We start from the raw sequence: 15149 nt of genomic DNA, 5'->3' as shown, positions 1-15149 counted from the left end.
ACCAGAAGTCTTTTTAAAAGAAAAACGACACAGCATACCAGATTGTATTCCTTTCAAGCAAACATCATGACGCGATGTATTCACAGTGTTGTAACCGAAGCGCGGGGTGGATTCTGAAAGTGGAAGACAGCTTGAGGTCAGGATTACACTGCTCTGAGAAAAGTACACCGCACCACAAGACGCACACATTATTGAATACAGAGCAAATAGTTACAGTTCTCAGCATGGCATGACAAGATCCGCTGGAAATATCTTCACCATCATCACTGACTCTGAGGCAGAAATTTTATGGTGGACTCTTCATCGATACCCTCCATCAAGGCATTGATTTCTTTACGCACGCTCTGGTAGTGGTGCAGCGTGACATTCTGAATTAAAGATCACGATAACTTTCATTCACTCACAATTCGAAATAAATTGACACTAGGCGTCATATTATGCGGAATAATTTATTCACTACGGCGTTTTTTTTTTTGTTTTTTTTTCGCGTAACTACGAAAACTTACCTTAGGCTGAAGATGTCCAGGCTTCCCGTTTTGTAGACACGCAGGAGTTGGCAAGCACAGCTGCAGCACCCAGTCGGCCTGAGAAATGCATTTCGTCTGATGTCAAATACACTATACATACGATTCCACACTTTACTGAACCATATCTTCACTGAAACGTAGCCAATTATCCGAAAAGCAACGCAAAAACCATAATGGAGCACTAAACCTATGCGATGATGCGATGCTAAGATTTGAGAGAAGCCTTCTGTGTCATTCATGTTGAAAAGCATCTACGAGTAACGTTTATCAATGCGAGGAGTAACAGAGGAAGAAATAGCGCACTTACCCCTCGATGAATCGCTTAAAAAGATGTCAGAATTCCTCGAAAGTTTCGGTGGCACAGCCGGACACATTTGTTACTCACAGCGAGGGCGACGAAGACTCCGACCATGCAAACACGGCTGGGTGATCGAGGAACATCATTGACCAGATTCGAAACTGTGGGTCACGTGATTGCTACAGTCGGCGCCTGACAATCTGGGAAGAGAAATCCGTTGCTTCACCCCGGTCATGCGAGTGTTTATCGGGACGTGATCAGAGCAGCATCGGGGAGCGATCCTATATTCTTGGTCACATGACCAAGATCAGACCAGATCGGGAAATGATCAGAGCAGCGTCGGGAAGCGATCCTATATTATTGGTCACATGACCAAGACCAGACCAGACCGAGAAATGATGAGGGCACCGTCGGGGGACGATCTTATCTTCTCTTGCGCTCTGCCTCCTCCGTTCCCACACCGCTGAGAACCAGTCGCGCACTATCGCCCGTTCAGGAGCTGAAGCCCCCATTGCGTTCCCGTTCTTTTACCGAGGGTTTGTGCTGCCTGGGACGGGATCAGTACTGGCCAACCTGGCAGCTTGCATTGGCCCAATATTGGGCCAGTATTCCCAAGCAGCACAATGTACTGAAAGCCGAGTGCAATAGGGGTGGACGGTATGCGTCTTATCAATGTTCTGTTGATTCACGAGTCTGTTCAAGGCCGTTCACCTACCCGTCCACCCATATTGCACTCGACTTTCAGTACATTGTGCTGCTTGGGTTGGCGTGCTGCCTGGGTAGCTACATAGTTTATGAAGAACATGGTCGTGGCTGGTTAAATGGACAGCTTTGGTTAGGCCTACAAATATAACCATAATTAGCAGTTTGTTTTCGATATTCTGCTACGGCGCGGAGACTCGCAAACAAAAGGGAATGATGCGGACAAGAAGGGTGGGTTCGTCAGTTTCGTTGCCCTTTTGAGACGTGGAGGGATGAGTGTTGGCAGCTTGAAATGGCTTTGAATGGTGTCTTGATGGAGCAGCTGACGTTGAGGTATCAGGTTTCACGCTTGGACGTGGCGCTTGGACGTAGCTTGTTCATACGTGGCTTCGGAGTCGGAAAATGTTATTCCTTCGGCAGGACATTGGCCGGGGGCTTCCTGCTGTGCTTCCGTTTTGCGGCCTTGGGAGGGACGGGATTAGGTTCACTGTTCGTGAGTTTGGAATTATGCATGTCTGCTATTTGTTTTCTGCATTTGCCCGAGATGGCAGTGGTTTACACAACCTCTAAGAAGGTCTGGCAGCGAGGGCATTCCGAGTAGACTGCTGTGTGATCGCCACCACAATTAGCACACTTGACCTCTCGTTGAGTGGTGCAATCTTTCTGGTTACGCGGGCCGGGTAATTCCAAAACACTACCGACTATCACTCTAAAAAATAGAACTCCTTTTTAGGTGTAATTGGGGTGTATTTGGGGTGTATCAATTGCTCTACTCCTTTATTACACTCCGAAGGAAAAGAATACACCGTGTTTTTGGTGTGAAATGGGTGTAATATGTATAAGCCCCACAGGGTGTAATTTCGAGAATTGGTCTGAAAAAGGTGCAGTGGCCATCAAGGTTTTAATGCTTCAATACGACAGGTCTGGCATGGCAACAGTGTGCTGTTTACTCTTTGTTCTCCAGCTATGGCGGTTGGAGTTAGTTGTGGTAGTTTTCGTGTTCTTTGGGCAGGTCGTTTGTTGAACTACAGGTCATTTGACCATCTGAGGTTAGTATGACACTGCAAGGATTACGGTTCCGGGTCTCGAACGGAGGCAGGCACCAGCACGTGCCCATCGGATCGAGTAACTTGCCCGAGCGGCTCGCTGTATCGTGCTGTTTGGTAAGCGTTGTCCGTGTATTTTGTCTTGTCTGGTTGATTGAGGTGCCTTTGAAGCGGGTATATTCAGATTATGTTTGAACCTTAAGTGGAATGCACGGATTAGATCAGAGAACAGTGCGCGTCGCGTCGTAACGGTCACATGTGGCCGTTAGGCAAAGTCAAGAGGTATTACTTAACAAATGCAGTTGTTGCAATTTGTGGTAGAAAGTAAAGCAGCTACCACACGCACTTTGATCAATTTGGGTGGCGAGAAATTGAATTGAACTCCGAAGTTTGCCAGGCCAATACCACGGTTCTATGCCGGAAACAGAAAGCGCATGCTGGATTTACTCCATTCCATGACAAAATAGATTTCCTATTACAAGGGCAACAGACGGAAAAAGTTGCGAAAACTATCGTTTGGAGACGCGCATACTGTCGGCGACGCTCACTTCTCCGCCAAATTAAGGCTAGGGGCAGTGGAAGTAAACAGTATGTTCTCATGCTCCAGCATTCTAAACACCGTCAGTGCAGAGGACAAGCGAACACATGACAAATCCCCAGACGAAACAAGCACGAACTGCCAACCAAGTCTTTATACATGCTACAGAGCCTGCATCTGTACAGGCCCAACCTCCTTTCCCAACATCCTCGTGTCGAACTCTGTGGCAATCTATCGCCATATTTTTCTGGGAAGATAAATAGGTTCATGATAGGTAGATAAAGATAACAAAATAAGCTAGCTGCAAGAGTCCGACACGGAGAGGGTTGGAAATGATGTATAAATGCCAGGAATAGATATTTGTTTGGCAGTTGAGTGCTTATTTCGTCTCGTGTTCGTTTTTCCCATGCACAGAGGGTTTTATCGTTTTGACCAACCTTCCCAGATTTTAACCCTATTCCTCTACCATAAATTGACGAATTTCTGTGGGAAAATTCAACAAACAACAACAACTTTACATACACATAAAATACACACAGTGGCTTGACGTAACAGGAGAAAACAAAATTTAATATGACGTTTCGATGCCTCCTCAGGCATCATCATCAGAAGAAACGAAACGATGCATCATCCGACTCTCTATCGAGAGACGTATCGTTTCGTTTCTTCTTCTGATGATGCCTGAGGAGGCATCGAAACGTCACGTGAAATTTTGTTAAAATTCAACAGAATATTATATTCAATTCAACGCAATATGGTAAGACTCAGCTTGCTCTTCATACAACCTAGTTTGGAGAAAGTTGGAAACTTGTGGTCAATTAACCGGGGGGGGGGGGGTATCCGTTTATTTCGAAAAGGTCAGCACAAAAATATGATGAAGCAAAACCAAATATAAGATGACGAGGGTGGGGTGAAGTGTAGATGACATGAAAGGTCAACTCATAATTTGTTCATGAGGTCGAATGACGCATGCACTGACGGGAGTGTCGCACAGGGCCAAGTAGTACAGAAAGGTCTATGTGTGTGTGTCCCAGAGCAGTCAGGCGTCCTTTGAGGATGTCACGGGCAGTGTCGTAACGTCTGCAGTGTTGTAGTAGATGCGCTGTGACTGCTTCCACCCTGCAGGTTGCGCACGCTGAGAGGTTCAGTTCGCCCATCTTGAACAGCAGTGACGGTGTTCGGGCTACGTTTAACCGTAAACGGTGTACGATAGTTTCTTCCCTTCGGGTGAGCCGCAGAGTGGTCGTGTATTCCATCTTCGGGTCGATGGAGTGCAGGAATGTGTTTTCAGGCAGAGCATTCTCTATGAAGTGTAGTGTGTTGCGGGCGCAGAGCCGCCGCACCTGAATTCTGCTGGTGGACGACGACATCGGTACTGAGGCAATTACCTCACCTTCCTCATGAGCGCGGCGCGCAGCGTCGTCAGCATATGTGTTCCCGTGCAGGCCAATATGGCCTGGCACCCAGTGGAACGAGACAGTGTGGCCTGAGGCGAGTAATTCATTGTAGCGCTTTGTGATCCTTGGGCAGATGTCGTTAATCGTATTAGCACAGTATGAGGCTATCATCTGTAATTCTGACTTGCTGTCAGTCAGGATCGTCCAATTGTCCGCTAATGAAAGCGATATGTATGACAATGCTGCGTAAATGGCGTAGAGCTCTGCCTCTGTGGAGGATGTTTCATGAGGAAGCTTAAATCCTTGCTGGATGTTATAACTCGGCAAGTAGAATGCGGCCGTTGAACTGCCTGGTACCACAGATCCGTCAGTGTACACTTCCCTTCGTCGGTGGTGTGCAGTGTCTAAATGTTCCAGAACAAGTTGGTGCGCGATGATAGGGGGCGCGTTACTCTTCTTTGCTAGGCCAGGGATGTCCGTATGTATTGTAGGGGTATAAAGGGTCCACATAGGTGGTGCATATGAGAAGTGTGCAGTGGACGATGCTATGCAGCTTTTTAGACGGGACACTGCAGCTCCGAACGCAGACGATGGGCAGTTCGACTCGACAGGCTGGAGGTAATGTGATTGGTGCCGGGTGAGAAATCGCGTGTAGGTACGGAGTGTCTCTCTCTCTCGCTGGATATACGGGGGTGGTTCCTTCGCTTCAGCTAAGACGGAGTACGTCTCAGTGGTCCCAGGAACTCCTAGGCATACTCGGAGACTGCGTGCTTGGATCCGTAGGAGTTCCATCTCTGCGTTTCTACTGAGGCCGTGTAGGGTCGGCAAGCTGTACCGTAGGGTTCCTATTATGAGGGAGCAGTGTAGTTGACGCAGGTCAGCAAACGTCAAACCCCAGGATGCTCCAGAGACGTGTCGTAGCACATTGGTGTGGTTGTTGGTTTTGGTCAAAGTTGACTTGAGGTGTTTCGACCATGTCAACCCTCTGTCTATGATGATACCCAAGTATTTATAATGCGCGACAAACTTCAGCGGCAGGCCCCCACAATGTAGAGGGTACTTGCTAAAAGAGCGGCGCGTAAAAGCCATGGCTACCGTTTTGCTTGGTGAAATCGAGAGCCCGCGGTCGGCGAGGTAGGATACAATAGTGTCTACAGCGGTCTGTAGACGTTGTTGGATCGTATCGCGGCGAGCAGCTGAGGTCCAGATGCACACGTTTTCTTTCTTCTAATTATTTAACTTGGTTTTCGTCGCTGTTGAGGTGTATTTTTGACGTTTCGCTCACCACACCGTTTTGCTCACCACAGACATTTTATAGCCTCAGCTGCTTTATTATAAATTTGACATTTTAACTACGGTCGCTGCTCTTTGTGGTAAAATTCACGACGTGTAATCCAGCACGTAAGCAACCGGTGGAATTCAGGACGTCCTGCATTGACCCTAATGATTTCACGCATCACGGACACAATAAAAATAGTACGTACATCACTCATTAAAAAAGTTAATATAAAGATTATGTGAGGTTGTTGATGATAATGTGATGTCAAAATACATTAGACCTTGCATTGCTGTTGTATTTTTGATGATTCATTAAGAATTCATCACAGGCTCATCAGAAACTCAAACACCATTTCTGTAAGGAGCGACGCCTTTACGACCACTGCAATGAACTGTCTTTGCAGATTGGACGTAACACCCTCGCTGTATTAAGGGCTAAAGTGCACTTCCGGCGTAATGTTAATGGCGGGCCATAAAGACGCGTTGCTAATGGCAAGCGCTTCTCAGGTATAACTGATGGTATTGCAACATTAAAACAAGAGGCTCAGGACGAGAGTCGCCAATACATCGAACACAGCCTGTTCTTACATTTCCTGACTGGTTCGCTGGATTTTCTACCTTTCTATGACAAAGATCATTCGGCACGTTATGGGAAACGGGGTGAGGACAAGACACGTATAAGCCATATCGTTAGTTGTACAGTCTTGAAGATAACAACGTGACGAAAACGCGACTTCAAAACGTTTGTGGATACCTCGTGAAAGAATGTGATGCTTCCCTAGAATGTAGCTCACGTGCGGAATCCGCGTGCTGTTCGTGCACAGATTGGCACGCACCATAGTTCAGGGGAGTATTTAAGGGGGAGGGGGAGGGAGCGACCGCCCCTCACTGAGGAGCAGAGGTCGAGGGGACCAGTCACGTATGTCTTTCATAAGAACGAGATTTTTGTGCGTCTTCCGAAATTTGGCATAATTATTCTATATGTCCCTCGATTGGCGTACAGTGACACAAAAACAACTGTGGGTTATTTTTCTCCCACTTTCACTATCTTTATAGAAATCAAGTAGGGTAATCTCTCTACCATTACGGACAACCGGGGAAGGCGCCCTTCTCGCACTTAATTTCAACAGGTTAGCTCACCAACTAGCCTGTGTTTGGCGGAATATTCACTTAGTGCTGACCCGGAGCGAGCAGGAGAGAGCGTGGGCGTCTCGTAGCCGACTAAAGCAGTTGGAGGCAAGTATTCCCGATCTTATTCGCTGATGCCAACTATAACTGGCTCATGATGGCACAGGTGCCTCAAGGGAGGGGGGGGGGGGGGCGGTGAGAACGGACGCGGCGTAAAAGCATTACCTCACAGCTACGGGCCTTGAGATTGCAATTTTTTTTTTTTGTATATTGGATTTTGAGTTCTGGGGTTTCGAATTCTGGGATGTCGTGACATATCCCTCGTCCTCTCTTTCAGAATGCTAAGCACCAAGCTAAATATGAAAAAAAAAAAAAACACTCATTAGTTCCGTGCACCATGGACCTAGATCCTCCCAATCATATACTGTGTGGTTCAGATTTTATCTTTTTTCCTTGAAATAAGGAGATGTGTCCAGGTATAGAACACTTATGTAACAAAGTAGACCATGCCGCATGATCCGGAAGATCTAGACCACATCCTTCTCCATTGCCTGTACTACCAACCTTCCAGAACCACACTTTCAGTCTCTCTCAGTCAGCTGCACTCTCGCCTTGTCACTACGTCAAAATTGCATAGTCCATGGCCGAATGGAGCCCACAAACGCTCTGCCCTACAAGCACTTCTGAACTTTTTGGACACCGTAGGGACTGCGGTCCTTATTGTGAGACATTATTCCATTTCACCACATTACCGCCAGCACTGGGGTAGAGCACCGCCCCTGGCGATGATACTTCCCCGGGATTGTCATTCAAATAATAATAATCATTGGGGGTTTACGTCGCGAGACAACTGAGATCATGAGCGACGCCACAGCGGTCGGTCTGTGGATTGCTTTTGCCCACCTGAGGGTTCCTTAACGTGCGATGAAAGCTCATCACACGGCACCCCGTAATAAACGTCCCTCGCGGAAGACGGCGTGTCTAAGCAACTTCTACCCTGCCACCAAGTTGCTGGCGTCCTCGGCCGGGTTCGAACCCGCGATCTCGGGATCAGAAGGCGAACACGCTACCGACTGAGCCACCGAGGCCGGTTTCATTCTAGTAAATATGTTGTTGTTGTTAGACTATTTGTTTATCTGTGCACATATAAATGTGAAGATCACATGTAAATTATGCATTATTGTGTAATCCAGTTTACAGAGTGCTTCTGGAAGGGAAGGGGCGCAAGGTACATGATAGGAATGCAGATATGTCAACGTTAGCAGTAAAAGAGGGAAAACATGCATTTTATACCATGCCCATATCTATCCTGTTTCTTTATTGTTTTTTTTTCTTTTTTATCACTGGACTGATACCTAGTCGTATCTGTTTTGGTTGCTTCAACAGGAATGCATCTTTTTCCCCTTTTACTGGTCATGTTAACATAGCTGCTCTCCTATTCTGTGCCTGTGTTGGCGACAATCGTTTGACAAGGCTCAGTCTACGCAATGCGTATGCATGTGCGCGCGCTCGCATTGTTACACACACAAATTTTCGTAGGAAAGACATAATCCTGTTGTCACACACTGCACAGAGTCCTGTGTACAATATTTTAGAACTGCAGCTATATTTCAGCAGGCTGAAGTTCTGGTTAAAAAAAATTCAGGCAAAAAGCGGCATATTGGATGGGGTGGTCACGAGACCATAAATTATCCCGTTCCTTTCGCGGTTTTTCGGGATTCATTTGCTGGTTATATTCATTTTACTCGGGAGCCGCTGCTTGGGGGTTGGAAGTTGTCCCTTTCCACCTTCAAGTATACGTCTGTTGATGTGATGGCTATTCCGCCAGCGAGCGGCACACGTGGTATTTAAGCGCCTCGTGTCCCCTTTCTAAACAGATGATATTTTCTTCTCCGTCGTTTGCATGGCGAAAGCCTGTTTCTTCGTGGTCGTATGCGTATATTTTTTTGAAACTTCCATATGGAAGCAATTGTGTAATCAGTGGTGATCGAACTTAAGGGGATAGCGGTTTCTTCTTTTCAAGTCAGCCAATGCCATAAATGTGGACAAGCACAAGACACGTTCCCCGCTTTCCCGCTTTTTAAGGCACAGCAGACAATATGTTTGTCATTTGTACATTTGTTAGAACTTGGCTCCGAGGCCGACACAGTGGAGAGGGAGACGCAGAGGTCTGCTTGTTTGCTCTTGCTTGTGTTTCTTCTCATTGGTGCGCAAACATATCTCGAATTTTTATGAACTTATGCACTGTGTTGCTTTCTCTTGTCGTTATATTGACGTAAGAGTCCGTGCATTTTCTGTCAGCTATTCACAAAGTGGAACGAGGGATGCCACATACGACTTGGACAATTTTTCACGTTTGTGCAATCAGATCAAGGTTCCAGATCGTCTCACTGGCTGAATAGACATCGGTTGGTATGGATGCTACCGCCAGGCTGTGCCGTCTAAGGCTGGGACTGGGCAAATTGCCTTTCATTTTCTTATTGTTAACTGCTTGTGAAAGAAGGCTTCTTGGAAACTTCAAGGCATGCAAGACTGTGACAATTTCTCTATGTCCAACGAGTGTCCAAAACAGCGGTCATGGAGCGCGTTATGTGTGTGACCTGCTGGGCATGAGAGCGCAGACATCGTGCACCATCTTCGCCAAGCTCTGGACTTCACTGCCCCTCAGCAAAGAGATTCCTTACATCTTTTGTTGAATGATCCCGTAATTAATTCAGAGATGATTATGTGTCATTCTGCGTGACTCGTGAAAAGTTTGAAACTATAGTGGTACACTCTAAACCCAAATACGCTTATTGTGCCCCTTACGAGAAAAAAAAACCCGGCTATTTTAGGCGTTGTTTCCGAAAATCATAGGCGAGACAAATTTTCCCAGCCTTCTATAGCGGTATAAACCCATTTGTAACCCTTATCAGGCGGCACCTCGCACTTCAGCAGAAATGTGCCGCCTATTGTGCCCCTCACACGGTTGCTCTTCCCTCTCTGCCTGATACATTCTCCTCACTAGCGATGTGTCGTTCGCGAGTGAACAGTTCGGAATGAACGAATCCCGGGCACAAACTGAATGAACTCATTCACTATTGTCGATCGTACTCGTTCACCAGTTCACTTAGACGTCCCCGTTTTGTCATGTTCCGCGTTCCGCTGCGTTCGCTTCACAGTTTCTCGTTTCTCCACTCTCCTCCAGTCGATGGTGCGCGTGTCGTCATCTATGTTCGCCGCTGTAAAGCAGTGTTGAACGCATGCGCAGTAGTTAGCCAGGCGAAGCTAAGCGCGCGTGGCCCTATCTGATGTGTTCGAACAAATCAGTGAACATGAAGGGACTCGTTCGAAAGATTCGTTCGCGAATCATTGACGCCAGTGGGTCATGTGACCCTTATCATTACTAGTTTTCTATGCGGAGCCTCTACCTAGCCACTGAGGCGCCAAATTCGAAGTATGCAGGCACCAGGGGACTGGTTTAAGATTTCTAAGTACTGATCATTACTAAATACGTACATGAAAAACATGTCCGCCATCTCACATACTAGCCAGAAAGGCCCTTTTCCGGTATACCTGACAAATAACTTGGATTTATCGAGTGCAGATCACCACCAGCGATACGTATAGCGAGCCGATCATTAACAAAAAATCAGAAAACACATTTTTTATTCTGAATACTTCCACCCATACGACGTCCGCCACAAAGCTCGATATCGACGCGCCGTAGTGAACCAACGCTAAGATTCCAAAGGAGACCAGCAAGAACAACGCCACAACGCAGCGAGTCGCGGAGAACCGAAGAACCAGTGCGCCGTTTGAGAGCAAACGATTCCGTTGCTCTTCGATTCAGCTCGCGAGTGAACGGTTCTCTCCTCGTTCTCCTATTCCTTCGATTCAGTTGAGTTCTCTATCGTTCTTCGATCCCCGGCTTTGCGACTCGCCTTCAGTGCTCTCCGATTCATCCCAGATCGTGGGGCTTGGCCAATCACAAACCGGTAAGCTCTCAGTGTGGCCAATCGAGCTCGTGGCCTGTCATATTCAAGCTTCAGAGCAATGCCGACAGATGGTGCCCGCACCGGAATAGTTGAGTGTTGATTCATTCGACCGCCGGGAACGGCGGAAACACTACCTCGAGCGGGAAGTAAGCTCGATCGTGGGTGGCTTTCGATTCTTTCTAACAGGTCGCAGTGAGTCTCGCTGTTTCCCGTAGACTAAGTTCATTCTTTTCGAAAGAAAAGTGCTGCACAGGTCCATCACCAGTTCTTAAATACATGAGAGGTCCACGGCGAAAAGATTGTGAGAGGGTTGCACTGCTTGAACTAGTTCAGGGCCGGGGTGCAGGCGAAAAGAATGGACCTACTATGAAGGGGACCAAAAAGTAACTATGAAAGTGAATTTGCGTGATCAAAGAAAGCCCTGCCGAGAGGCGGAAGCAAGCGGAAAGTGGACTGAAGAAAATGTAAACTACGAGAGAATTACAGTGCGGCAGAATGAATTGTTTATTTTCTTCATGACAGCGAAAGAGGGTCCCATAAACATGCATTCACTTATCGCAACATATGACCAATATGGCCGGCAGGTGACTGTCAGATTTAACGCGGTTATGTCATGGAACATCATGGAACACACTCGCCCACAAAACAGAACTCTTACTCAGTTACTGTCTACAACCCTGCACATAAGTAGATGCCGGTTCGCCGTTGAGATCGGTCACGTGATGTTATGACGTCACGGAAAGATGAACGAAAGAATCTTTTGAACGGTTCAGTGAACCAAACTGAACTGTACGAACGAGTTCACCAAAGTGAACTGGATTGCCCATCACTACTCCTCACCGAACAGGCCGCGTCTTCAAATGAGTTGTCACATCACTTCGCTGCGCAACGTAGTCCTCCACTATTTTATTGTGCTGGCGTGTTAGCTTTAATAATCTACGTTGCTTGATACGGTACTCAATGTACTTTTAGTTTAGCATGGTCCATAGACGGTTGACGGCATAGTAGTTGACAAAGGTGAAGGGCGTCAAAGTAGCATCCGGCGGACGACCACAGGCGTCCCTTCCTTGCTTTTCGAATGCATCGGCGCGAACGGTGCGTGCTCTGCCTGTGCAACCTCGGCCGACAGGATTCTGAAGGTAAGAAATGTGATTACGTCTCATTTTGTAACGATTAATGCGTATGAGATGCTCCCACAGTCTTTGGAAAGCCTGCCAGAGCAAAAAGCATAGGCAGTGATGCGATACGATATTCACATCAGTGCGCGTTTGCTGACGAGCATGGCCGGTTGGCAGCGAAGTGTAAAGTGCCAAATTGAAACGACAAGATGAAGGCTCCGTCTCCCTGCAGAGCTCCAAGTATTATTGCTAATATTCCACTGAGATTACCAGTAAGTTTTTGGGACCACGTCTTAGCGTGCTTGGCCCCTCGCACTGCTTGCGACATAATTGCCTGTAATTTGGGTTCCGTAGTTCCGCAGCGTTCTGCAGACTCTGCGTACAGTGCTTGAGTAATAAACAGGTACGGTAGAGCTTGCTCTGCCTGGGTATTACTTAGCTACTATAGTTATTCGCAGGATTTGTGGTATTCGCGGAAGCCGCGAAACAGGTCACAGACAGGTATGTTGGAAGCAATACATTTTCCGATGGGTCACCTAAAGCGAGGGGGAGTGTTTGGATTTGTTGCTAGATTACCTGAATACAGAGCGGCAGCAGTGAAAATAAGGACTACGAAACGAAATTACCTGTCAAGGAAGAGGGCAAAAATTGTGGGAGGCACTTAAGTGTCCTTGCGTGCGTCAATGCGAAAGCATTAGCGTTGACTAATTAATGATCTTAATTATTTGACTAATTGGTGTTGACTAATGATGACGTCATTGTGGTCGCGGGATTAGTGTTGACTAATTAATGATGGTTAATTAGTGACTGTTAATTAATTGACAAATTAGTGATAGTTCATTAGATGACTAATCAGTGGCAGTTAATTAGTTGAGTAACTAGTGTTTACTAATTAGTTGTAGTTAATTAGTTGACTAATTATTAATGGTTAACTAGGTGGATATTTTCTGGTGACAACCTGCTAACTCTACTCGTGAGGCAAGAAATGATTTCGCACTAAAACAATAAAGACGGCCACAGTGCACACCGCCACCAAGCAGTGGAGTCGCGGCACTTCGTTGACGTGATCGTTATTGCCTCACGCACTATCTGGAATATGTTGTGATTTTACGTTATTTTTAGATGTCAAACAACAAGGACGCGCGAGGCATGGTTCGTGGGATATGCAAATATTGTGACTGCTTGGAATTTTATCGAAACGACAGCGGCGCCCTTCTCATGCCCGGATGGTTCGCTTACTGCGGGCATTCGCCAACGGAGCATGCCGCGCTTGGTGAGAGCTTCCGCCCATGCACTATTTCTGCTTAGTGACGTATTTTGAACAAGTTAACAGTCTCTGTCACTCGTTGTTTTTACTTCTTTTCATGAGCAGACCTACTTGATGAAAATCCAAATGCAAGCGGCGTGCAGCCATCTTTCCGGGACTTGGCACAAATCGGGGGCGGAGCTGGCCCTGAATCAATTGAGTTGTGTTTTGTAGTCAAGGGGGCCGGGGTTGGCGCTTGTCCTCCATTGTGCCCGACTACATACCGTAGTTAGAGCATTTAGAAGGCGAAATCCTCGTCTCACATGTAAATCGCGACTCCCTCCCGATTTTCTCCCTCCTGTGTTGCTAGTTAGGCCATTTTCATACCGCCTAACAACGGATTGTAACACCCAGGTGTAGCATCGGGAGACGAGCCCAGCACTGAGTACACCCATACTTGAATAAGGGAAATGGAGCAAAAGCTACGCCGTATTCTGTCACAGTTTTCACTGAGCATGGCGAATCCACTTTCATCCACGTTGACAGTTACCTTCGCTCTCCATCTGCAAAGCACATTTTCATAACAGAGGTAAGATGGGACACCTGCAGCGCATGAAGTCACTTCCGCACTTTAATCTTATAATGATGTATTTAAAAGCTGGTAATGACACGATATCACTCAAGATGAGGTGGGCCATTACACTTGTGATTGTGCATGCTAACAGAATCCTCTTCTTTCTTTGTGGTTGCCTCGTAAGGGCTGTTAGCTGGGTGATGTCTCACGAGCACAGGGGGCACCAGCACGAGGGCAAATGGGGGAGAGGACAACAATCGCAAGACGACAAGGCCGTTCCAATGTGCCTCCCCGAACATAGCGGACATCACCCTATTCGGATGTATCACACGATATCCACTGGCGGTTTCTCATTCTTATCACAACCAGCGCAGTTAATAGCATTTAATTTGGCGACACTTCAGCTACTCATTTAGCTGCATCACATAGCGACATTTTAGCTGCTCCACCGTCAAGATTTAGCGACATTTTCTTCCGCGTGTAGAATTCTGCGAAAGAAAAAGTGGCAACACTCTGCTCACGCCTGCAGTTATATCGTGCTACCGCTCCTTGAATATGCATAATATGTAGCTTCGTATCCTTGCTCTTCAGGGACCAAGGGTGTCAGATGCTAGCCCAGGACCAATGCTATTTTGGACTGAAGGCTGTAAGGAAATCTACGACGGCGTACAGTCTGTCTACATTGACAGCACTACGACGCTGGAAGAAGCCTTGATAATGTGCTTAGTGCTTTACTACATAAGGAACATTACGTACCATGCAGCGTTTGGACAAATGCTCGGACTGCTTCAGACTGTTTTGAATCCAGCAGACAAATTTCAAAGGTGCTCATGTCGGAGAGGTTGAAGAAACTGCTGAAGCAGTGCAAGCTCCACCGCTGAATTCGCTTTTGCCCCTTGGGCGTTCCTGGAAACTCCCATTTTCAATTTTCAAGCGCGTCGTCTTCGCTGTTTTCGTCTTCTTTTGTTTTGTGGTGTAACATCACCAGATGTGGCAAAGGGTTTGCCACCTATTATTTTCTTCGTACTCCATAATACTTACCTGTCCTCGACATTGCTTGATATGGAGATTTCTTGTGTTTCGTACACTGGCCCAGCTGAGAAGTATCAACTGCTAGTCATTATGGAGCCGCTCACTTTCATTTAACTGCTAGCGCAACTTATTGGTCGTATTTTTCTCCAATGTTATTGTTTTAACGGTGATAGGTATCAACTGCTGGTCATTATGAAGCTGCTAACTTTCGTTTAACAGCCCAACTCCATGGTTGTATTTTTCTCCAGTGTTATTGTTTTAACGTTGGCAGGTATCAACTGCTGGTCA

The 15149-nt window shown here is 46.8% G+C and overlaps 1 protein-coding gene and 1 long non-coding RNA gene across 2 annotated transcripts; both read right to left on the bottom strand.

Moving 5' to 3' along the window:
- Window positions 1-263: 263 nt before the first annotated feature.
- LOC135395748 (uncharacterized) lies at window positions 264-5597 on the bottom strand. The gene is made up of 3 exons (XM_064626842.1): window positions 4119-5597; window positions 507-584; window positions 264-368 (listed from the first exon to the last, which is right to left on the bottom strand). Exons 1-3 carry the CDS (start codon window positions 5595-5597, stop codon window positions 264-266), a joined length of 1662 nt encoding a protein of 553 aa, XP_064482912.1.
- A 6180-nt stretch (window positions 5598-11777) lies between these two features.
- LOC135395558 (uncharacterized) lies at window positions 11778-14777 on the bottom strand. The gene is made up of 2 exons (XR_010423169.1): window positions 14586-14777; window positions 11778-12024 (listed from the first exon to the last, which is right to left on the bottom strand). It is a non-coding gene; the product is annotated as an uncharacterized LOC135395558 (long non-coding RNA).
- Window positions 14778-15149: the final 372 nt, after the last annotated feature.

Source organism: Ornithodoros turicata, chromosome 5, assembly GCF_037126465.1.
Source record: "Ornithodoros turicata isolate Travis chromosome 5, ASM3712646v1, whole genome shotgun sequence".
In the NCBI taxonomy this organism is placed as follows: Eukaryota; Metazoa; Arthropoda; class Arachnida; order Ixodida; family Argasidae; genus Ornithodoros; species Ornithodoros turicata.
This window is presented reverse-complemented; position numbering and strand designations above follow the sequence as displayed.

Excerpts from the sequence above, each read along its gene's own strand:
- LOC135395748 (XM_064626842.1), bottom strand. The coding sequence starts at position 5,597 with ATGGCTTTTACGCGCCGCTCTTTTAGCAAGTACCCTCTACATTGTGGG. Across the intron at positions 585-4,118 it reads ACACACACATAGACCTTTCT|GCCGACTGGGTGCTGCAGCT; the intron begins GTACTACTTGGC and ends TGCATTTCTCAG. Across the intron at positions 369-506 it reads CTGGACATCTTCAGCCTAAG|AATGTCACGCTGCACCACTA; the intron begins GTAAGTTTTCGT and ends TCTTTAATTCAG.